General features: G+C 41.8%; 1 protein-coding gene across 3 annotated transcripts in view; it reads left to right on the top strand.

Moving 5' to 3' along the window:
* The window catches only part of NME7 (NME/NM23 family member 7), a 64,353-nt gene that overhangs the window by 22,940 nt on the left and 16,257 nt on the right, over positions 1-25,156 (top strand). For all 3 annotated transcript variants that reach the window (XM_083438453.1, XM_083438452.1, XM_083438454.1), the window contains 5 exons: positions 2,275-2,380; positions 7,733-7,797; positions 10,625-10,693; positions 11,931-12,032; positions 23,729-23,836. In XM_083438453.1, the coding sequence (XP_083294579.1) occupies positions 2,275-2,380; positions 7,733-7,797; positions 10,625-10,693; positions 11,931-12,032; positions 23,729-23,836 (450 nt within the window). The remainder of the gene's footprint in view (positions 1-2,274; positions 2,381-7,732; positions 7,798-10,624; positions 10,694-11,930; positions 12,033-23,728; positions 23,837-25,156) is intronic.

Genomic DNA, 25,156 nt, shown 5'->3' on the forward strand with positions numbered 1-25,156 from the left:
GTAATATTGGAGCTTGGTCCCCCCCCATCTTGTGAGAGTCAAAGCTGCATGTCGATAAGCAAATACACTAAGGAACAGCTCAGAGTTTTAATGACCTTTTGTTGCGGTGGATTACGAAGCCCATCTGAAAGTTCTCTGCTGGAACTGCGGCTTGACTAAAGGCCAGGCTTCTATATATATCTTTACAAGCCATAAGAAAACAGAATGGACAAAAGAGCACTTTTGAGCTTTGCTCTTCAATACCTGTTTTGCTTTCCATGGAAACACGTTTCTTACGGCTGTCAGGAGTAGCTAAGAATAGTGTTGCGCACAGCGCCTTAATTACTCACTTATTTGTTCTCTGTGGAATAGCAATTGCTTGGGAACTCTGATATTTTTCTGCCTCCCTTTATTTTCTCGTTAAAATTAGTTATTTTAATGTAGGATGATGGACAAATAGAAGAATCAACATTTTAATTTGTTATATTGCATATATATTCATAGCACTATAAAATGCATGTAACTAAGGAACTACAAAGTGTGAAGGCAAAAGAAAGCTGGTGTAGTCCTTAACACTTGGATGTAGCCAATGGGGTATTGAGGAGCGTACTGGGAAGCCATCCAGCTCAGTTGGTTAGCTGGTGCTGGTAACGCCAGGACTGCAGGTTCGATCCCTATATGGGTCACCTGCATTGCAGAGGGTTGGACTAGATGACCCTTGGGTACCCTTGGGTACCTTCCAACTCTACAGTTATATGATTCATTGCTGTGTTGGTGTTTCTTTGCCTTGGAATGCTGCGGGGATCATTTAATATAGGCTGAGAAAGAACAAAATGGTGGTAAATTGAGTTATTTTAAAATGCTTTTGCCTTGGAGGCTGTGCTTTTAAAAATATAGTTCATTTTTCACTCTTAAACTAAATATTTAGTTGCACAGTTCTCTTACAAATTCTAATACCCTAGTGTTTTTGCTTTACTTCATAATTATTGGAGTGATGCACAGTGGTTCGGATTGTGTATTGAATGAGCAGGTAGCACAAACTGTTATGTAGCCTTGTACCAGTTACCAAGGAAACCTGCAGGATGCAGCATCTGTAAATTGTTCTGGGAAGAAAGAAATAGCTATTAAAGTCAACCTGGACTAAATCGTTTGCCCTGCATACAAATGAAGGGACCACCTGTTAGAATTTGTTATAGTTAAAGGTTGCTTTGTTCCTTCCCAACCAATAGTAGGTTGCATTTACAGTTTGTCACATGCTGAGTTATCCAGGGCAGCATCTCTATCGGCATGTGAGACATACCACTTCTAGTGTTTGCTTCTGCTTTTTGTGAGTTTTGTAGCCATGGGTGTGAGGTTTTCCATTCCCGAGGATGGAGAGACTCCAGCACTCAACCTTGCAAGATGGCCAGGAACATCTCACCATGGGTTGGTCTCTGTGCTGTTGACTTTTTCTTCCTCCCTTCAAGCCTTGTCTCTCCCACTTGTGGAGATGGGGATATAGTTGCCCTTTCTCTTCTCCTCTTGGCTGGCTGTGCCTGGCCTTTTTTCTGCCTGTGAATCTTCCACTCCTATCCTCTCTGTTCTCCTCTCACTCTTCCACTGCATTGCTTTGTACTTCTTCTCCCAAGGGAGGGGAAGAAACAAGAAAGCCAGAGGGCAGGCACCCGCGATTCTGATGTTTGTTAGGCATTCCTTAGGCATACTAGATGGTCTGAAATATGTCATTGGGGGAAAGTGGCTTACAAATATGATTATAGAGCCACTCTACAGTTAAAGCAAGAAATGTTTTCAACATTTTGTCATTACAAAGTCTGAAAATTATGTTAATCACAAAATCCAGGTAATTTGTCTTATTGGTACAAAACCTGGCATGGAGAATTCACCTTATGAAGGGTGCTTGCCACGAAGAGTGGAGTTAGTGTTTTAAAAATGTTGTATTGAAGGACAGATGCCCTATGTTTGTGCTCACTCAGAACATAACTTAAATTATGGAAGGTGAGTAGTTAGTAGCAGCATGAGCAAATTTGAACGTGAAGCTTAATGGAATACCATATGTGTATGGGGTTTAATGGAGTGTAAGTGTAAATATGTTCAAAACCATGCTTCTGGAGGAAAGCGTCACAGAGCACTTTGAAATACAGCCAACGCCTAGATAATAATAAATGGGGGAGGACGTAGGATTTCAATATTGCTTTGGGAATATGACTCTGACCCTCATAAACATAACTGGTGTCCTATGACTATGAATCATGCAGTTGTGCACAATTAAATGTATTTAATTCCAATTATTTTCAGGAGCTGGAGTTGTTCTTCCCCTCCAGTGGAGGCCGTGGACCTGCAAACACTGCAAAATACACACACTGTACTTGTTGTGTTATTAAGCCTCACGCAGTTAAAGAAGGTAGGTGACACTGACCTGACCCTCGGCTGAAAGTGACCTTCAGCATCACTCTTCCTAGCTGAATCGCTGCCTAGATTTAGACTTGCACTATTGCTACCATATGTGTTTTGTGCATGGCTGGAGGTAAGAAAGTGATGTTTTTATTTTATTTTAGCTCACAGCTTGTTGAAATTTAACACAGACCAAATTGCATAAATACTTGCGTTTGAGAAATTATGTTCAACAGCGGTTGATGTTCTCTGTACTTCTACAAGGCTGCATGCTAATATGTACTTGTCCATAGAAGGCCCTTGTGTGTGTAAGTAGCAAAATACCACACAACCTGTAATGTCTGACCTCCTAACCAGAGGCAAATGAAGAAGCAGCTGAGTGGGTGGTGGTGACCCAGATGCTGAGCATTTGTGATGCCCTTGCCACACTTCCATCTTGGTAACTTTGTTCCCTTTGTCTGGAAGAGAAGACGCATTCTGTGACAGACTAGCTAACAAAGCATTCTTTGACAGAGTAGCCCAACTTCTAAAGGACTACAAGATGGCCTCAATGTACACCATTGTTACACACACACACACACACACACACAGCATCACCTTTCTTGGAAATACGTTCAAACAGATTATATTCCCCTTTCCGCCAAATAAAGCAATCAGGGCAAGGGGAGACTTTGAATTGGAAGACATAGATGCACTTCCTTTTCAGGTCACTTGGGTACCTGGAAACATGTGCAACAGAATTTTAGCCTTCCCTTAAACCAGTTATAATCTGGCAACATCTAGAGAGCCACAAACTCCCCATGCCTGCCTTAGGCTAATTTACACACGCAGTACTAAAATACAGTAAAAGGTAAAGGTACCCCTGCCCGTTACGGGCCAGTCTTGACAGACTCTAGGGTTGTGCGCCCATCTCACTCAAAGAGGCCAAGGGCCAGCACTGTCCGAAGACACTTCCGGGTCACGTGGCCAGCGTGACATCGCTGCTCTGGCGAGCCAGAGCTGCACACGGAAACGCCGTTTACCTTCCCGCTAGTAAGCGGTCCCTATTTATCTACTTGCACCCAGGGGTGCTTTCGAACTGCTAGGTTGGCAGGCGCTGGGACCGAACAGCGGGAGCGCACCCCGCCACGGGGATTCGAACCGCCGACCTTTCGATCGGCAAGCCCTAGGCACTGAGGCTTTAACCCACAGCGCCACCCGCGTCCCACTAAAATACAGAGTTAGCACTTAAAAATCCTTTTGATTTATTGAAAACATATTATTTTTGGTGGAGTTCTTTGTGTTGTTTCTTCATCAGATCAGCTGAAATGGTTGATGTCTAAACATAACCTTATATAGAAAACTGCTCCCTTTCCCTACCATCAAACATTGGGAAATGATTAAGACTGTTTACAGTATGATTATATGCTTTGGTTCAGCTGCTGATAATTTCTAAAACAAATTTGTATAAGAAGTAAATGCTAACCAGAACCTTACTGTGATCTATGCAGCCTTTGGGGCATTGTAGTTTTTAGACCCCTCTTCCTAAAAGTTGATATGGAAGATTCGACATCAGGTTACCAGGCACTGGAGGGGGCAGCTGGAGCATGTTTAAGCTTCTTACAAGTGAAGGTTTTGTGGCTTTTCCACCACTAGGCAACTGTCATAAATCATTATATGGTGGGATAAGGCACATGTGAATCAGTATGCGTCAGTTGTATTCAAGTTATCTAAAGCCAGCATTCACTATTTTTCTAAATGATGTCTAGAGGAAGTCATGTTAGTCTGTTGCAGAAAATATTACAATTCCTTGTGGCAAAATGATTTGCATGGTATCTTATCAATCCAAAATGCTGGTGCCTATCATATGACTTATGGGTACTTGGGAAAAGATCTGCATATTTCTTAGTAACAACCCTTCTGCTTGCTTTACTTTAAAAAACTAAGGCTGCAATTCTATATCCCGTTACCTTGGAGTAACTAGCTGATCTCACTGGGACTTAATTCTACATAGACAAGTATAGGATTGTGCTGTCAAAACAGCCAGCGCCCATCCTGTTTCTGCTGGAACTAATCTGACAATTGCAAATAAAATCTGTCCATTGCATTATTGGAAGTTGCTCCCAGATGCTTAAATATATCACTCCTCTCAGCTGTCTACCATCTTTCAGTGCAATGTTTGCTTTTATGATTTAAAACTGTCTTTTCTTCCTGCCCCTTCTACTTTGTTATGGAAATAATGGAAGTGCTTTTCAGAGATTGCCAATGCCTACCTTCAAGAGGCCTGCAACTGTTCAGTTTTTACGTGTATTTAAATGCATACGTTGTTGTATTTCTTCTTAAATTTTCATCTAAATTTTCCCACCATCTACTGATTAAAAATATCGGTCATACAGTGGTACTTTGGGTTAAGTACTTAATTCATTCCGGAGGTCTGTTCTTAACCTGAAACTGTTCTTAATCTGAAGCACCACTTTAGCTAATGGGGCCTCCTGCTGCTGCCGCGCTGCCGGAGCACGATTTCTATTCTCATCCTGAAGCAAAGTTCTTAACTCGAGGTACTATTTCTAGATTAGCGGAGTCTGTAACCTGAAGCGTATGTAACCTGAGGTACCACTGTAATTTAAAGCCGAGACCATGGGTTCTTATCTTTTCTCTGTCCTTATTGTGGGTTCACTCAATAATAGTGGAGGAAGACACAGATGCTCATCCGGATGTCTCATTTTAAAAAGCTTCTGGTGTAATGGGGTTTGAATCTGCCCTTGGCAAACCTGATACAAGCTTTGTCTTGGGGGCATCTTGGTACTTCTGAGGACCTCATGTTTCCTGCAGAGAGCTGATTCTCAATGGCTGTGAAGTCCTCTTGTATCGTAGCTTTGCTTTTCCATCTGAACCCATGTTTTGGGAGCCAAGGTAGATGATGATTTATGTTTTTGGCTTAGTTTTTTGTATTCCCCTCCTCCTCCACTATGGTGGTTTCTCTAGATCTTAGCTGAGACACATATTTAGTCCACGTGGAGTGAGCTACTGCCCATGTGCAGCCTTGTAAAGGAACAAAAATAAGGATTGTTGGTTGACCCTGTATCTTGTGACTTTGCAAGAGAAATCCTGTGCTCAGAATGTGCTTTCCCTGCACTTAGTAACCACAGACAATGGTTGCTGTTCCCAATCTGTAAAGATGGGTGAGGGCTTCTAAATTAAGCAGAGTATATCTGCTGCAGCTTCTTAGAATTTAATCACAGAGCGAGGCAGTTGATTTTCCAGGTCCGTCAGCTGTGCCGAATTTATCTGTGTTGTAAGTATTATCCTTTGAAGGCAATTGTAGTGAGATATAATTGAGGACAAGCTGAGTGGCGAGACCCAGAATGCAAAATGCATACCTTTTTCCCATGGTGTTTTGCATAAATTGTAATTCAAAAGGAAGTCAGCTAACAGGAACATGATTATAGTTTCAACTTAGGTTGAGATCTAAGAGATCAAATTCCACAGGCTCTATATGAATTATTATACATCAGCTGAATTGGCAGTGCAAGGTCCTCTACAGATCATATCTTAAGAACCGTTAAAGCACTCCCATAATGTATGTTCTTATTGGACTTACGCCCAGTAAACTGAGGTTTTGATAAGGGAACTCTGGGTTTTACCAACAACCTTCCTCCCAGTATTCAGACAAGCAGGAGGATACCCTCTTTCTTCTTAACCCCACCCACTTCTTCCAGCTGTATTCCCCTCTTGCCCTTGTGCATTGATTTTTATATTGGAGTTGAAGATTGTAAAAAAATGCCTAAAGCAGATACAGTGGTACCTTGGTTCTCAAGCGCCTTGTACTCAAATGCCAAAAACCCGGAAGTAAGTGTTCCGGTTTTCGAACGTTTTTCAGAAGCCAACGTCCAATGCAGCTGTCGGCTATTGTTTCTGGGGCACCTGCACCAACAGAAGCTGTGCCTTGGTTATTGAACATTTCGGAATTCAAACGGATTTAGCGGTGTGTGTTCTGAATGCCATAGCTGACTAACTGGCAAGCCAATTAATAGATTAATCTCTAGATCTCAAAACACAAAAGGTTGTTGTTCCAACCCCTAGTTGTTCATGCATGTGCAGCTTTTACCAAAGCCAGCACCCTCTGATTGCCTTTAAGTTTTTAGATCTGCTTTCTTTGAATTTGTCCTTATGTGTCACAAAGCAGCGAATTGTTAAACTGCAGAGTAGATGTTGTACCGCATCACTTCATCTGATTAAAATGCGCTTGAAGATTATCTGTCCTGTATTGGTGCCTAGTAACCTAATGCTGTCTTGGAGACATAAAACCTTCCCTCTCTTGTTTTTTTTATGCCCAGAGTTATTTGTTATGCATTTTTGCTAGGATTAGTATTACATTCCTTCAGTTGTATTTAGTAATGCCTGTGATTTCTTTTGTACCTTGTCACTAAAAATTAAATCCTAAACGAACACTTAATCTGTGGCTCTGATTTGGCTTAGAGTAATCACATTTTAAAGATGTAGTCTTCCTAATTTTTAAATAGCCAGTTTCCTTATTGAGTGAGGTCTGAATATTTTAAAATAAGTTTAATCCCCCCTCCATGTTTTATGGGCACCAAAATATTTGTCAAGTGCTTTCCTCATTATCCAAAACTCATATGTAGGCATGAGCTTGTTTTTGGTGCAGAAATCAAAACCCAGACTTTTACAGAAATAAATAAATAAATTATACTTATCTGTTACAGAGCTGGGCATATATTTGAAAAGTGAAATTCCTGTTTGTGAAAGGCTTCAGTGTTAAGGATAATGCATGCATTTAAATTTGTCTTTCTGTTTTATATTGGGATCATATGTCACAGCATCTGTGATCTTTTTTCTCACCTAGCTAGCTCTCTGTTTCTTGCACTATTTTTCACTTTCCCCAAAATGTAACAATATTTGCACATCTCTAATGTTAGACCAGGTAGAAAAACTATACAAATTGAATGAGTTGCACTGTTTGGGGATAAAGCCTATAAATGGGAAGGGTGGTTTGCATAATTTGGGTGTATTTTACTTCACCTTAAGTGTGAAAAATCAGTGTTGTATAGCATAATCCTAATCATTTTTACTTGGAAGTGATTTCAGCGGGATCTGCTTCTGGTTAAATTTGGTTACTGTTGAGTTGCAAGGAGCCTAAACAGTGACATTTCTTCCTGACTTGGTCACAGCCTTTCATGGTTATTGTGAGCCCATATGAGCAATGTGCCTGCCTCATATACCCCAAGTAAATGTGCAAGACACAAGTGTTCTCATAAAAGCAACTGTATTATAAATGTTTGACGTGCTATAGCAAAGTAGTCCCAGGAAAGCAGCGTTTGAGATGAATTTCTGTAGCCAGTTTAAAATTTTTTTTTCTTCACAGGTCTGACTGGGAAGATAATAAAAGCAATACTTGATGGAGGATTTGATATTTCAGCCTTGCAGATGGTAACTCTTTCTTCTTGGTCTTTGATCAGACCTTTTCTCGGATGAGATGAGGGAAAAGCAACCTTTGCCACCTGCTGCACCCTCTCCTACACTAGCTTTTTAATGCATTTCACCTGGGCAAAGCCTTTCCTTCCAGCAGCAACTCCATACATATCAGCTGTCTCTTACACCTGCCTATTTTTAAAGGGTGTCAGGTTCCCAGTCTGCTTTCTTGCAGAATACAGAAAATTAAAAATAGCCTTTTCAACCCTACTCTACTCCCCCAAAATCATTACCAGAGGAGGAGAAACCTATATTTGTGAGTAAATCCCCATTAAAATTGATTGATAGAAATGGACAGGAACAGGCTGCAAATAGTCTATATTGAGGAGTGTCTGTCGGGTTTTGCTCATAGAGGAACAGTGAGAGCTGTTGCCTTCTTTCTCATTTATGCACAATTTTCATTCTTGCTGCCTCTGTATTTTTCTTCCTTCCATCTCAACAGGTGGGTAAACAACACCTTATTATGCTGCATTTCAATATAAGCTCAGTTCCTTTTGGCTGACTTTGACTAAGGCTGACTTTGACTTATCAAGGTTACTTAGTCGTTAAAACTGAAACAATGCTAGCCAGCTTGTTAGAACTGACTTACGTAGTAGGTGAATATTCATGTTTTACACTACATATATATAAAGGTAAAGGGACCCCTGACCATTAGGTCCAGTCGTGACCGACTCTGGGGTTGTGGTGCTCATCTCGCTTTATTGGCTGAGGGAGCCAGCGTACAGCTTCCGGGTCATGTGGCCAGCATGACTAAGCCGCTTCTGGCGAACCAGAGCAGCGCAGGGAAACGCCATTTACCTTCCTGCTGGAGTAGTACCTATTTATCTACTTGCACTCTGATGTGCTTTCGAACTGCTAGGTGGGCAGGAGCAGGGATTGAGCAATGAGAGCTCACCCCGTCGCGGGGATTTGAACCGCCGACCTTCTGATTGGCAAGCCCTTGGCTCAGTGGTTTAACCCACAGCACCACCCACGTCCATATATATATATATGCGCCATTATTTAGACAGTTGTCTATAATTTTTTATTATTTATTATTACTTATTACTTCAATTTGTATCCTGCCATGGTGCTCATAAAAATACAGTAGAGATGCTAAAGGTTATATAACCAATACAAATGCAAAAGAGCAGATAAAAGTCAGAACAATAAAAATCCAAGTATAAAAACAGTGGGCAATTAAACACCTTGAGCATTGCAATAAACAAGTTGCCCTGGCAGACCAAAGGTTTGTCAAAATGAAAAGGTATTTCTTGGCACTGGAGGGTCAACAGACAAGGGGGCAATTGAACTGTGGGAGCAAGGGAGCCCCAAAGCTGGAGCGCAGACACTGAAAAGGCCGCCTCTTGTGCCCCTGCCAAATGCACTCTAGAAAATGGCAGGACTGAGAAAAGGGCTTCCCTGCAAGATCTTGGCACTCAAGCAGGCTCCTACAGGGAAAAGTGTTCCTTCAAGTAACCTGTTTCCAAGCCAGTGCTTGCATAATGAATACAGTGGTGCCTCGGGTTAAGTACTTAATTCATTCGGAGGTCTGTTCTTAACCTGAAACTGTTCTTAACCTGAAGCACCACTTTAGCTAATAGGGCCTCCTGCTGCTGCCGCGCTGCCAGAGCATAATTTCTGTTCTCATCCTGAAGCAAAGTTCTTAACCTGAAGCACTATTTCTGGGTTAGCGGAGTCTGTAACCTGAAGCGTATGTAACCCAAGGTACCACTGTACTGTAATGCTTACCTTTCTAATGTAGAGTGGTACCTAGGTTGTCGAACAAACCGCCTCCCGAACGCAAACTTGAAGTGAGTGTTCCGGTTTGCGAACATTATTTGTAAGCTGAACGTCTGACGCGGCTTCCAGAGTTTCCAATTGAGTGCAGGAAGCTCCTGTAGCCACTTGGAAGCCACGCCTTGGTTTTCAAACCGTTCCGGGACTCCCAGAACGGATTAGATTCATAAACTAAGGTACGGCTGTATTTAGATCCTCCTTGTCATGTGGCTCTCTGACCCCAGCACGAATGTGCTGTATATTCCTCCTTCCCCTCCATTTAACAGAGTTGAACTTGCAGCAGCAGCGAATGGAATCTTTTTTTTAAAATGCGCTTTGTTGAGTTTTGTACAGTCTAAATGGTACACAAAAGCGTAGCAATAAAATAAAACAAATTTGGGTAATTTGTGATTTGTTTGATAAGATGCGAACATACATGTGGAAAACAGGAAAAAAAGAATGAATCACAAATGGGATCTTGATCTTGGGTGTCTTTTTAATTTTTATCAGCTTTTCCATATACAGTGGTGCCTTGCAAGACGAAATTAATTCGTTCCGCGAGTCTCTTCGTCTAGCGGTTTTTTTGTCTTGTGAAGCAACCCTCTTAGCGGATTAGCGCTATTAGCGGTTTAGCGGCTATTAGCGGCTTAAGGGATTAGCAGATTAGCTGCTAAAAGGCTATTAGCGGTTTAGCGGCTTAGAAAAAGGGGGTGGGGAGCGAAAAAAAATCTCAAGACTTGCAAGACATTTTCGTCTTGCGAAGCAAGCCCATAGGGAAATTTGTCCTGTGAAGCGCATCGAAAAAAGGGAAAACCCTTTCGTCTAGCGGGTTTTCCGTCTTGCGAGGCATTCGTCTTGCGGGGTACCACTGTAATACTCTGTGAGGGATTAATTGAGAAATAAGTTAAAGTCTCCTCAGGTTGTGCATGAAAAGAAAAGGGGCAACAATAATGCTTGGAGATGTATACACTTGTTCCCACTGTACACAGAATAAATACTTTTCCTTTCTGTTCTTTCTTACATGCAGTTCTATATGGACCGTGCAAATGCAGAGGAATTCTACTCAATTTACAAAGGGGTTGTCGCTGAATATGCTGTAAGTAAGCGCTATAAAGTCTCTTTTTGTTTCAGGGCCCATTTTGGATAGAATCTTAATGGACTGTCCTGAAGCCTTATTGTCAAGGGCATGGCACAAGCTTTGAGGGATTATAAAGTCACTTTTCAGTGCTGCTCTTCACCTCAGCCATGTAATGTTTTTGAATTGGCAAGACAGACTGCGCAAGTGATGATTTTAGTTTGGCTCAACATAAAACTTGTCTTTTTCAAATATTTTAATGGCTAGTGAAACACAGCAAAAGTTGTATTTGATATTGCTGCAGTGGCTGAGTTGAGAAGGTTTCTTCCAGCAAAAACTCTTGATACTAAGAGGCTTGGTTGCAACATAACCAAATGGATAGTGTCTGTATTTTTTAAGATCACTTAACCTCACACTGAGAAATGATATATGCATTGCCACTTCCTTTGTCCCTGCCAGCAGCAGCTGATGATGTGGAAAGGAGGCTTGGAAAACCACAGCATGATGTTTCATTCTTTCATTCTTTCATTTATTTATATACTGCATTTCCACAAGGTTGTATCCAAGCCGGTTCACTACACGTCAGATGAACATATCAATACAACAATTTAAAATTAAAGTATTAGCAATTAGCAATAAACCTTAGTGTCAATAAGTAAATCCATGATAAGTATCAGTCAAGCCATACAACTAAAGCAACCAAATAACACAATGGAAATAAAGCTGATTTGTCCAACAGCTTAAAATTGAACACAAGAGAGAATGAAACTTAATCAAAGAAATAAAATATACAGTATATTCCAAAGAGGTGATGTTGTGGTATGGAATAAGTTATCTTATGGATCAGTAATTGGTTAAAGAACAGGATGCAAAGAGAAGGAATAAATGGACACTTCAAGCAATGGAAGGATGCAAAAAATGGAGTTCTTCAAGGATCTGTATTAGGATCTGTGCTTTTTCGCTTTTTCATTGATTGAACACAGACGTGGCCACAGTGGTGGTCTGATGAGAGTCACTATGTCAGTGAAGTTGAAGAATGCAGACTAGCCCCAGAATATATAAAATAATGAGAGAACTGATACATTTCATTAGGAACATTTCTGTTAGAATGGATAGAACTGCCTTTGAAAACTACATGTAGAGAGTAGTCTGGGCTGGCTTAGATTTTCTTAAAACAAGAAATGATGCAAATTGATATACAGTGCAGAGTAAAAGGTATAAAAACCATTTAACAATCTGTTCCTTTTTCCTGTTGCAGGAGATGGTTGTAGAACTATGCTCAGGCCCTTGTGTTGCTCTAGAGATTAGGCAAGTAGATCCTGAAAAAGTATTCCGAGACTTCTGCGGGCCTTCGGATCCCGTAAGTAACTTACTTGAGACGTTTGTATCAGGGCCAAAGCAAAAGTGATGCATGAGATTTGAGATTGTCTCCATCAAAGTTTTTGGTTTTTACTTTAAAGGAGCCTGGAGGCAGTTGGCTTTGTTTTTTTATTGGAGGTTTTTTTAGTGGGGGTTTCCTCCTCGCCGGAAGAGGAACTGCTTTGCAAGATTTTCAGAGGCTCCCTGTAACACAATTCCCCCTCTATCTCTCGCCTCTGCACCGATGGCAGTTCCCTGACACACCCCATACCCCACCTTGGGAAAAGTGGGTATCATAGCAGCTGCAGTGGAAAATAGATGGGGCAATGGGGGAGGGAAGCGTTAAACACTCTTTACCTTAGTGCGGCTTCTCCAGTCAAAACTGAACCCCCCTCCCCATAGCTTCTTTAAAGTTCAAAAATTGGGTAGATTCAAGTGTAGATCTCTTGTGTTGCATCTGATTTGCTACTCTGTTTTAAAAGGAATGGACAAATCTGTTAATTTCACTTTCTTTGAGTTTCTCATTTCTCTAGTCTCCAATTTGCCACTTTACTTTTTAAAACACGTCCTCATGGAAATTCATCAGCATTTATCCTACTTATACACATTACCTCAAGCAGTTTCCCCTAATAAAGTGCATTTTTAATTTAATTTTAGCGAATATATTTATATATAGTGGTCCACATATTTTGGTTTTTTAAAGATAGCTGTGCTTTGGTTTCCAAATTGGTCTGAGAGCTATGAATTAGGTAGGGTCTATTAAAATGCAAACCAGATTTCTCCCCCACCCCTTCTGCGTGGCAGCATAGTAACAGATAACAACTTTAGAAGCCTACATTTGAAAAATGTTCTATTCAGCTAATATAATGATCACTTAGAGTCATGGTTTACAAGCAGAAAGGACAGCTACACCTTAACATGTGTCATTTTTGTTGCTGTCATATGCAGCTATGACCGTTGCTAAGCCTTCTTTGCGTTAGATATGAAAGTGCATCACTGGAGTACTATTTAAGCTACTCTAATCTATGCCAATTCAGTGCTTGTTACTCAGAAAGCAGTGTGAACAACCATACTTCAGGATATTTGCCTCTTGCTACTAAGCCATGTTGGCAACACTGCAGCTCATACTGAGCTACTATTCTACTGGGCTAGTGTTGTTGTCAAAAAGGGGTGAATGTGATGCAGACATTTCATAAACCTAACTATCTGTAAAATGGCACAGATGGAAGGGGTCAGGCCATAGATCTATGGCAGAGCATCTGCCTTGCATGCAGAAGGTCCCAGGTTGAATCCCCAGCATCTCTAGGTAGGGCTGGCAAACATTTCTGCCAAAACCCTGAAGAGCTGCTACCAGTTAGTGTAGACAGTGTTGAGCAAGATGGGCCAGTTGTCTGACTCGCTATAAAGCAGCTTCCTCTGTTTCCTATGACACTGGTAGCCGCTGCCAGACTAAATATTTTAAATATTTAATCTGGCTATTAAATATTTTAAATGCTAGCAAAAATCAGACTGTAGAATTGGACTGCTTAAACAGTCATGATTCTAGTAGTGCAGCCGTATGCACATTGATTTCGAAGGGAGTCCATCTATGTTTAAAAGAGGTTACTCCCATGTAAGGCTGCGCTTCCTACTTATGTGGAAGGAAGCCCCATTGAACTCAATGGGAGTAATGTCTGTGAATGTATGTCCAGGAGGAAGGATCTAGATACATTCACATTGGCGCAAGCACATTGTCGTCTTCTGATGGCTCTCTCTTGTGGAATTCCACACCTGAGAAACTATGAATTACTTCCTGCGACGGTAAAACAACTTAGCATATTTGAAGGCAGATGAGTTTATGATTACAAATAATTAGGCTGCTCTTCACATTGCACTAAGCAATGCAAACAGAAGGGAAAATGGATTCTCCGTCAATGACAGACCGTTATCGACTGGAGTTAGAAAACAGATCAATAAGAAGCTGCAATTAGTATGTCATGCTGTCTGTGGCTGTCTCTAGCGGAAAGGACATGGTTGGATTTTTTCAAATGTTATTTAGGGTCAAATATAATCAGTGTTCCTTTTCCTTATTAAAGATAAATAAATTCTATATTGCATACACTAGTTATTGTCAGTCTGCTAGAAACTTGGCATTTTAAGGTGTTTGCTTCTGAAATGGGTAAAAGGGCTTGTGAGGATGTGCAGGCCTACCTCTGTCCCTCCAGGACATCATGGATGCTGGCCATGCCCCCAATGTGTGATTGGCATTATTCTAAAGGCGACCATTTCTATGTGTGTAAAGCTGGGTCCCCAATCCCCATGTAAGAAACCTTCCACACCATACCATATTTTTAAAAGTTTCTACTTGGCTTTAATCCAAACATCATTTGTATGTGTGAGTTGAAAACAATAGCTTCAGATTACTATGAACTCTCGAAACATTCTTGAAAAGCGTTCAGTATTTGGTTTTTAACTCCATCCTGAACTTTAATGACTCTATGAAGCAGTTCTCCCATTTATTTATTTGGGGGGGGGGGTCACGTCCCTGCTCGCTAACTACAACTTCATATTCCTGTGTAAAACTACAGCCTCTCCATGAAAAAAATGCAACACACCCATCAGAAAGATTTTTTTTGAAGAATGGCTGTGTCTGATGTGGTAGTCTGAAGTTATCAGCCGGATAATTTGATCATACCAACCCTCTCTGCAGAAATCTGGGAATGCTTAAGATATATCAGGATATATCAATAGAGGCTAGATCTGTCAATGGAGAATCAGGTGAACACCGGCATTCCTTTATTAGCCCCACCCCCCAAAAATCAAAAAAATTCTGAATTTATGTTGCTAGAGCTATATTGTGTGCATATGCAATATATTCTGTGCTAGAGGAAACATTCCTGTTTTGAAAAAACAGCCTCTGCCACCATTTGCAATAGCTGACAGCCAGAGCAGCTGCAGTGTGAGCTTTTGACTCTGTGGTTCCTTTCTCATTGTCTTATAAACCATTCATTAAACAAAGCCTTTTTAAAAGCAAAAACCAACAACCCTGAATGTGAAATGTGGGCGACTAAATGACTGTTCGGTGGATTAATAATTTAGGGTTTGCTCACTGGTCTGTTCAGCTTGCTTCTCCTTTCTACTGCAAGACAACCTGACCAGAATTTTGATCAGTTTATTTCTTTGCAGTATCACAAACATCCCTGACTAACCAAATTTGAGATTATTATTATTATTTTTTTAAAAAAGAAAGATGCAAACAATAATAAATATAACTGTTTTGTGTCGCTTCATTTCAGATGTGCAGGGATAATTCCCAGTGAACCAGCATGGCACTGAGAAGGGTGTTGACAACAATTCTGGGCTATTTTAAAATCCCAGCTCTGGGTTAGGAGTGCACACCTTCTCTTGCTACCTCACTCAGGGCCATTTTTCACCTGATGCAGAGCAAGCCAAAGTATACAACCCACAGGGAGCTGTAGCCAATCACAAAGCCTAAAATTTAATGTGTAGTGCTGCAGAGCCACATTTTGAATATTCATTTCTATGCTTCTTTGCTTTGCTGTGTACATACCACACAGTTAAAGCATATCTATCCTCCGCTAAAGAATCCTGGGAAATGTAGTTTGTTAAGGGTGCTGTTGCTCAGTGAGGTGTAAACTATAATTCCCATTATTCTTTTTTTGTGTGTGTGTATGCTTTAAATATATGGTATGTATGCGGCCTTAGTCTAGTCCATGGGTAGGCAAACTAATGCCCGGGGCCGGATTCAGCCCAATCGCCTTCTAAATCCAGCCCGAGGACGGTCGGGGAATCAGCATGTTTTTACATGAGTAGAATGTGTCCTTTTATTTAAAATGCATCTCTGGGTTATATTGTGGGGCATAGGAATTCGTTCATCCACCCTCCCCAAAAATATAGTCCGGCCCCCCACAAGGTCTGAGGGACAGTGGACTGGCCCCCTGCTGACCCCTGGTCTAGTCACCTCAAAAGTTATGAACTCTATCTTGGAATGTGATTTTATTTTAGACTGTGATGACTGGCAGGAGTGTAGAGCTTTATCCACTACTCCAAAAGCCCCCAGAATTTCAAAACTATGCAAGATTGTTTAGATAAAAGCTTCTCCTTGCACGCAGAACCATTTTATACAGGTGCTGAACTTATTAAAGCCCTAAGTGGCTTTGGGATCCAAATGCCTGAAGGAGTGTTTCCTCCCACACCAGCCTGCGCATCAAGTTCTTTAATTAAGGCCCTTCTCCAAATACCATTACTTATGTATTTATAGCCTCTGCTTAATCATTGTGTATGTTTGTTAATCTTATTGCTGGAATCCATTAGATGAAGGGTAGTCGAGAATTGCTTAAAATAAAATGTTTTACTCAAAAGTCAATCCTGCTAAGTTGGGTGGGACTTAGTAAGTGAGTTTAGGATTGCAACCCTAGCCAGGCAATACAGTAGTTTGTTTTGTGAAGGTGCATACAATTGATGAGTGCATCTACACCAGTGGTGGCCCAATACATTTTGCTACTGGAGGCAAAGGACAAGATGGTACCCCCACCTTCCATTCCTGCTGAACTAGGAGCTGAATCTTAACTTCATCAGTGATGATATCATCTTGTGAACCTGGGGCAGCAGGCTAGCTTAGGGGGTCCAGGGCATGCCATGTGGCATGTAGAGTTCTTTCCTCCCACAGAGAGGAAAGAATGAGGGGCTCTGGGCAGCAGCAGTGCTGCTGCCGACTGCCAACATCTGCTGCATGAGACCATTGCCTTACTCTGCCCAATGATAGGGCCAGCCTTTACCCTCGTGGATTCAGTAGATACTTGAAAAATTCAAAATGCAGCAAGCTGTTGTAGATTGGCTAATTTGATAAGACCTGTGATTAATGAGGCAGGTGCCTGCTGTTGGTTGTCATTCGCCTGATGCTTATGAGGTATGCGTGTTGCTTTGCTTGTTCCTGCTAATATAAAGTGGCAGGCATCTCTTCCCCCTTACAAATGGATAAATCGCATGTAGGCAAATCATTAACTGACATTAGAACGGAATTAGCCATTCAAGCCTTTAACAAAAATCTCAAATAATGCTTTATTTATTGGTTTATAAAGACTTCCAATATTTGGCAGCCTCTAGTAAATTTTGTCAGTGCAGCTAAGAAATAAAAGAGCTAAAACAAGGGCATACAATATTTATTCAAATAACATTTATTTATTAAATGTATTTTTAAACCCACTTTTCATCTGTATGGGGATAGTCAATGTGGTGCTCTCCAGGTGTTGTTGGACTTCAACGTCCATCATGCCTGACCACTGGCCATGTTTGCTGAGACTGATGGGAGTTGTTGTATTAAAGCATCCTACGTAGCAATGGAATATTTTTTATTTATTTATTTATTAAATTTATGTACTGGTCTTCATCTGAAGATCTTGGGGCAGGTTCTGAGCATAAAAATACAAAATAAAAACACGAAATACATAATAAAAACAAGAGCAAAAACAAAGCAAACCCATACCCCCCCCAACAAATTTAAGAGAACGTAGAATATTAATTAGCCAAAGGGCTGGTTGAAGAAAAAGGTTTTGCCTAACACCTAAAGATGAAGGCACCAGGCGAGCCTCCTTGGGAAGAGCACCCCACAAAATGGGGATCAATTGCAGAAGAGTCCCTTTCTCATGTTGCCACCCTTCGGAGCTCTCATGAAGGAGGCACATGAAGAAGGGCCTCAGATGTTGATGAATACAGAGAAGAGCTACTTGCGAAGATCTTTAACCTTTGAGGTGATGATATAGGGAGAGGCAATCCTTCAGGTACTGGGGCTTGATGAAGCCATTTAGGACTTTAATAGGCAAACATCCCTTCATCAGTTTCTCACAGAAGCAAATAAGCAGTCAATGACACTCTTTCAAAATCGGTGTAACATGATTACATCTGACTCTACTGGTCAATATTCTGGCAGTCCAGCTGCTGTGCATACTACGTATTACAGATAATCTGGTTGAGAGATAACCAGAGAATAGATTGCTCTGGAAAAGCTATCCCTGCTAAGAAAGGGGTACAGCTGGTGAACCAGTCAAAAGTGGGGAAATGAACTTCATGCCGCTAGGTCCACATAAGCCAGGCATGGCCAAACTTGGCCCTCCAGATGTTTTTGAACTACAACTCCCATCATCCCTAGCTAACAGGACCAGTGGTCAGGGATGATGGGAATTGTAGGCCCAAAACATCTGGAGGGCCAAGTTTGGCAATGCCTGACATAAGCCTCCAGTGGCAATGCTGGATCTAGAAAGACTCCCCACCACATGCCTTCTCCTTCATGTGTAGTGCAGCCCCACATAGAACAGGCTATATTATATCCTTTTTTCTCAAACTTGAGAACCACTTACCCATAATGTGCTGCATGTTGTCAGGATTCATCCTCAGGGTTTTGCTTTGGCCTTCATCTAGCTTAATACTGCCCCCAAGGACTGATGCAGCACCTGCACAGCGTCACCTGACTCTGATGACAACGAGAAATAGAGCTGAGTGTCGTCAGCATGCTGTGAAGCCAAGCAGAATTTCCCCAGTGCAACTGCCTGAAACCAGACCTGTAGGCAGAAGCAGAATCACTGTAACACCATGCCCCCAATTCCCAAATTATAGCACTGACCCAGTAAGATACCGTGGTCAATTATGTCAAAAGCTGCCGAGAGAGCAAGAAAAATCAATAGAGTTGCATTTCCCTTGTCTCTCCCCTGATAGAAGTCAGCAATCAGAACAAGCAGGGCAGTTTGTTGAATCCAAATTGAAATAGGCCCAGATAATAAATTATCTCCAAGTGTGCTAGGAGTTTCAGCACCACCTGTGTCCTGACTGCCTTGCCCAGTAATGGGATATTGGCAACTGAGCAGTAGATATCATCTCTTGCAGGAGTAGTGTGTCCTCCCGCCGCCTGCCCTGAAACCTTTGCCATTGGCAAAGAAGTGGCACTAGTATCGGTGCTGATTTCAGGTGAGATCTCTCATGTTCTGCAAGATCTTGCATGATTTCAGGTGAGATCTCAACAGAAATTGGTGCCAATGCTGGTGACACTTCTCTGCTGGCAGTAGGGCAGGCGGGGAACCTGCAGGGGATTCCAGCGCCAGAGGCAGCTGCCACATCCTGCCTTAAGGCTGCATTAGCCCTGGTACCCTGAGCCCAAAGAATTTGAGGTTTTATCTTCTGTTACCATCTGCCTGGCTTTAGATGGAAGTGGGTCAAGAGCTTGATCTTAAATGTCTGGGTAGCTTCATGCAAGAGAAGGTGACCCTTTTAGGTGTATTTGTGAAGTACAGTGGTACCTCAGGTTAAGTACTTAATTCTTTCCGGAGGTCCGTTCTTAACCTGAAACTGTTCTTAACCTGAAGCACTACTTTAGCTAATGGGGCCTCCCTCTGCCGCTGCGCCGTCGGAGCACGATTTTTGTTCTCATCCTGAAGCAAAGTTCTTAACCCAAGGTACTATTTCTGGGTTAGTGGAGTCTGTAACCTGAAGCGTATGTAACCTGAAGCATATGTAACCCGAGGTACCACTGTATGCAATACTAACATTGCGGGCTTCATTGTGTATCACTACGTAACAGTTTGGAAGGGCTCTATCTTCCCTGTGGCTTCTTTCAATACCACTTTGCTTGAAAGCCCAGAATCACATGGGAAGGACTAACTGCACAAGTCATTGTTGCCAGTTGAGGGTGGGGGTGATCACGAGGGATTTGGTCAACCTACACGAGCAAAGGGTCTTTGTTGTCATCCTCACCCTTCCATGCCCCCCGCCCAGCTTGCCAAATGCTGGAAATCCAAAGCCAGCAGTGTGAAACTAAACGAGATACTTTTCATAGACCGATTCCTCCCTGTTCTTCGCAGGAACTGGCTTGGCCAGTTTGAATGCTGACACGTTGTCACTAAAATAGCCATTTTTGTAAAAATACCATGTTAAGTATGTAAGGGCTGTAAATGCTGCATGTCAACAATAACTTGCGCTGGAAGCCTGCTGTTACAGAATTGGTTGATTTATTCAACCCAGTATATGAGAATCTGCTTCCTCTCTCTCAATAGTCTGTGTTCTGCCCTTTTCTGCGAAACCTGTTTTTATTTGCTTGCCTGTTTGGCACTCTTATCACAGCAGGAGGAGTTCTGGGCTGGTGATATCAAGTATCCTGCAGGGCTTCCCCAGTGTTGTCACTGCTCCAACACACCACCCCTGTCTTGCCAAGCGGCAGCACCACTAGTGCAGGGAGCTGGCCTTCTGAACCATCTCATAATCTCTCTGAAATGTTTGCTGAGGAGGAGGTAAATCTGAGCACATTAGCCACCATTTTTATTGGTTCTGCTCCCCTGCCAGTGGCCAGATGCACTGAAATTTAGAAGGCGAAGCTTTCCCTGTCACTTACTGTCATGCCAAGAATATTTTCATTTGCTAACTTACTACAGGTTGTCAGGCTGCAGTTAAGGACAGTGTTGATCTAGTAAAATTGGTCCCATTCAGCTTGCTGGAATGTTGTAAATGTTGACTGGTCCTAATAAAGGCAATGCTTTACTGTCCCTGGAGTTTGTTTTTCTAATTAAAATGTTATATTGAATTATGAATATATACACAATATATTTCATTCAAATTCTTTGTCCTACTTGTTCTCAAATCATCCCTGAAATGTAGGTCAGATAGCTACAAGAGAATTTACAGACAGCGAAGAACAAACAGTTCTTAACATTTCTAAGGGATTTACTGTGAACAAGTGTTCTTCCCGCTGGACTTTTCATTTGGTGTCTCATCCTGATAGACTTTCTCTGCTGCAGCTTTGCCCAACCTGGTGTCTTCCAGAAGTTTTAGACTAGAATTGGGAGTAGTCACAGTAGTTTCTCTTGCAGCGTTAAAAAATGAAGCCTCACCCACAAATAGAGAGGAATTTGACAGGTACTCACCCCATGAGCAGGGACCCTGTAATATTTCTATGTACCTTCTCTATATGTATGATTGTATTTTGATTTTGAAACAATACAACCTCTACAAAATTCCCCCCCAAAGTTAATTGCACCATGTAGTCTTTGCATTGCCTGATCGTAAAGCTGGTCTGGAATCTTATACTTGTTATTGAATGGGAAATTATATTCTGAAGAGGATGGGTTGCTGCCATTTAAATCAGTTGCCTTTAATGAAGAGACAGACCTTGGCTCATTTGTCACCTCAGTCTTGAGTTGCTCTCCATCAGGAAAAATTACAGTTCAATTACTAGTTTCTGCCTTTCTTTTTTAGTGGAGCTTCCACTTCTCCAATAAATTTGTACAGACTTGCAGCTGCACTTTTGTCAGCTGATGCCAGAAGCAAGCAGTTTAATTTATAGCTTGAACCCTCCTTTACATGCTGCTTAGAAACTTGCACATATTAACAGGTGCTTTTGTGATGGCAAGGTGGAAAACCTCTGCACTGCAGCAGTCTGTTTTGTTAGCAAAACTGCTCTATAGACTTTATAAAAAAAACACTTTTATTATCCAGAGCAGCATCTCCCCCACATGCTTGAGCCTGCATGAGATGTATGGATAATGTTGATATGTAGATGTCCCAGTTTTCACATGGCTTACTAATTGGAGCTTACTTTTGAATTTCAGCATTCAGACTGGCAAGCTAGTAGGAGGGTTTATAGTTCTGCAGTGTGTATGACATGACAACGGACACATAGGACTGAGTGAAATTGAGGAGTACTTCTTGCAATCATTTTTGGCAGGTCAAAAGGTTCCAACAATTTTTCAATGGTTGTTACAACGAGGAAACATTTTCCGCACCCTGAATTTGCTCCATTTGTTCTTTCACAATGCTGTCACATAGCCAAATCGGATTCGCTAAAAAGCATTGTTACATTATCCATTTCAGAATATGATCTCCAACTGGTGAATGTCCACACAATTTGGATCTCACAAAAGCTGTCTATTCTATCCCAAAATTGAAAAATGAAATGAAATGTGCTACACATAAAGAGTTATAGGTCTCAACAGTAAGATCTGAAGCAAACCTTAAACAACATTGTGGATATCTTTTATGACAGAGAAAATAGAGATCAGAAGTTAAAGAATTAGGAATCAGTTTTAACTTTCTATATTTAACATGAGATGAAAATCCTACTCTCTTGCATAATGTTGAACTAGCTTGAAGTAAAACGTATCATTTTAGCCCATCTAAAATTATAACAATGTTCTATGGCAGAAGCATTGTACTTATTGCTATGTAGTATTCTTGTTTGCTACATAATGCTAATTGTTAGAACATGCACCTGTGATGAATTTCAGAATATTAGTTTTTGATAAGAAATACGACACAAACAACCAGCGTTCTATGGTACCTTAAAGACAACCATTGATGTACTACAATAAAAGTGTTAGATTTGAAGGTGCCTGGGGATTCAATGTTGGTCTTGTCCAGTGGTCTAATTTAAGTATCCCTTTGGTATGTGGCACAGTGTTGGCTTGCCTCCCATTGCATGTAAAAACTTGAGGAAATCAGAAAAATATTCAAGCTGTAAATGCGGGTGGAATCTCAACTAGAAAAAAAAAATCCAGGTTCCTGCTGCTCTAGGTGCCTAAAAGGTTACACTTATGAATTCTAGACTGTTGCTCACCATCTTGGGAAGCATTCTTACCTAAAAAGAAATTGAAGTTCATTTATGTACTGGGGTAGTAAAAAAAAAACCATTTCTGTCAAGCAGATTGGTGGAAGTATCCATCCCTTGTTTGCCAGCCTGTTTGGTTTCCATATGTTCATCATAGACAACATGGTGATTCTTTCCCCATGGCCAACATATAGAAACCAAGTAGAATGGCAGAGGGCAATAGCCAACAGAAGTACTTCAGTTAGTGAAAGGACTTCTGGCTGTGCAATGGAACTTCCCCTCCCTCTCCTCTCCTGGCATGCACTCTGGCTTCCCCAACCTCCAGAAACAGATTTGGGGTGTGGTATAGGGGATGCACCTATATAGGGACGCGGGTGGCGCTGTGGGTTAAAGTCTCAGCGCCTAGGGCTTGCTGATCAAAAGGTCGGCGGTTCGAATCCCCACGGCGGGGTGCGCTCCCATTGTTCGGTCCCAGCGCCTGCCAACCGAGCAGTTCGAAAGCACTCTTGGGTGCAAGTAGATAAATAGGGACCGCTTACTAGCGGGAAGGTAAACAGCGTTTCCGTGTGCAGCTCTGGCTTGCCAGAGCAGCGATGTCATGCTGGCCACGTGACCCGGAAGTGTCTCCGGACAGCGCTGGCCCCCGGCCTCTTGAGTGAGATGGGCGCACAACCCTAGAGTCTGTCAAGACTGGCCCGTACGGGCAGGGGTACCTTTACCTTTATAGGGGATGCACAAGGAGAAGAGAGGGACAGGAAATTCTATTTCATAAGTGGAAATCCTTGACCTAGCGGAAACACCAAGTTCAAGACAACCCAGAGAGACCACTCTTATTTGTTTGCCTGCGGCGACCAGGTGAATTCTTAAATGCAAGGCCCAAGTGGTACTTTAATTCTCTCTGGCCTGTTGCTACAGTACTTTTTTCCTCATTATTTTACAGTTCTTTGCATATGTGAAGGGGAAGTCAGGATTGAGCCCTTTTACTTTTGGTAAATACTGTACTATAGTGCATAAAGAGTTCTTTTTTGTATAAAATGCTTCTATGAATATATTTCTGTATCTTCACATAACAAGCCACTTTCTTCACCTGTTAATATTTTTATGTTGCACAGGAAATAGCTCGTTTTCTGCGTCCTGGCACGCTCCGTGCTATCTTTGGTAAAAACAAGATCCAAAACGCTGTTCACTGCACAGATCTTCCAGAGGATGGTCTTTTGGAGGTAAGGCTCAGTGATGCATCTTTATATTATAGGATGTTAAAGGAGTCTGCGAAGCTGTTTTGAGCTTTACAATGAGATGCTAAGCAGAAGTAAAATTACTATTTAAAAAAATTATAAGCCTTTCACGTTTGGTGGGGATATGGGAGAGGGCCTTCTCAGTGGCTGCTCCCAGACTTTAGAACTCCCTTCCTAGAGAAGCTAGAATGGCTCACTACTTGTTGTCCTTCCACCGGCAGGTGAATACTTTCTTGTTCCAATAGGCTTTTAGGAACCGACTGCTTTTAATCAAGGGCTGGTGCTGTGCTGTTTTTAGTGTGATTATTTATACGGTTTGAAGAGATTTTATATACGTTTGTAGTTCTAATTCTGTCAATGTTCAGTTGTTTCTTAATGATTTTTTGGTATGTTTTTTGCATGGGTCCCACCAGGGGAAAATGTGGGGTATAAAGGAATACATAATAATCATGAATGGTGGCAATAATTTTAATGGAATTTTAGTTGAAGTCGGCATCATGTGCAGTTACTTGTACAGTTTTTACTATATTAAAAAGGTAAAGGTACCCCTGCCCGTACGGGCCAGTCTTGACAGACTCTAGGGTTGTGTGCCCATCTCACTCAAAAAGGCCGGGGGCCAGCGCTGTCCAAAGACACTTCCGGGTCACATGGCCAGCGTGACATCGCTGCTCTGGCGAGCCAGAGCCACACACGGAAACGCTGTTTACCTTCCCGCTAGTAAGCGGTCCCTATTTATCTACTTGCACCCAAGAGTGCTTTCGAACTGCTAGGTTGGCAGGCGCTGGGACCGAACAACGGGAGTGCACCCCGCCGCGGGGATTCGAACCGCCAACCTCTTGATCGGCAAGACCTAGGTGCTGAGGCTTTAACCCACAGCGCCACCCACGTCCCTTTTTACTATATTACTAGACAATAAACAACTGAAGCAAATGGAGAATTAATTCTGAATACAGTCGGCGAACATTTTGCATGGGATTTCCATTCCCAGCCCCCATGCACCTTGGTGGAATGCATATAAGCATGCCCCGCCCCAGTTACGCCCCCATTCTGCCCTTTTTGTGACTGGGAGTGATTGTGCATCATTTGGATGTGCGTTAATCGGTTGCTGCCTGTAATAGCGGAAGCTGAAAATACTCTCCAGCAAAAGTTTTTAAAGGCTTACATTTTGTAGCCTTCATGAGAATTAGATTGAAGGGTGGTCCATAAATCACTATAACAAATGAGTAAACGTTTATATACAAACTGGATTTTTATTACTTTGTTAAAGTAAATTACTCTAGGGTGAACTCATTAGGACTGGTTTTA

Source organism: Podarcis tiliguerta (assembly GCF_965153285.1).
Source record: "Podarcis tiliguerta genome assembly, chromosome: 4".
NCBI classification, from domain to species: domain Eukaryota; kingdom Metazoa; phylum Chordata; class Lepidosauria; order Squamata; family Lacertidae; genus Podarcis; species Podarcis tiliguerta.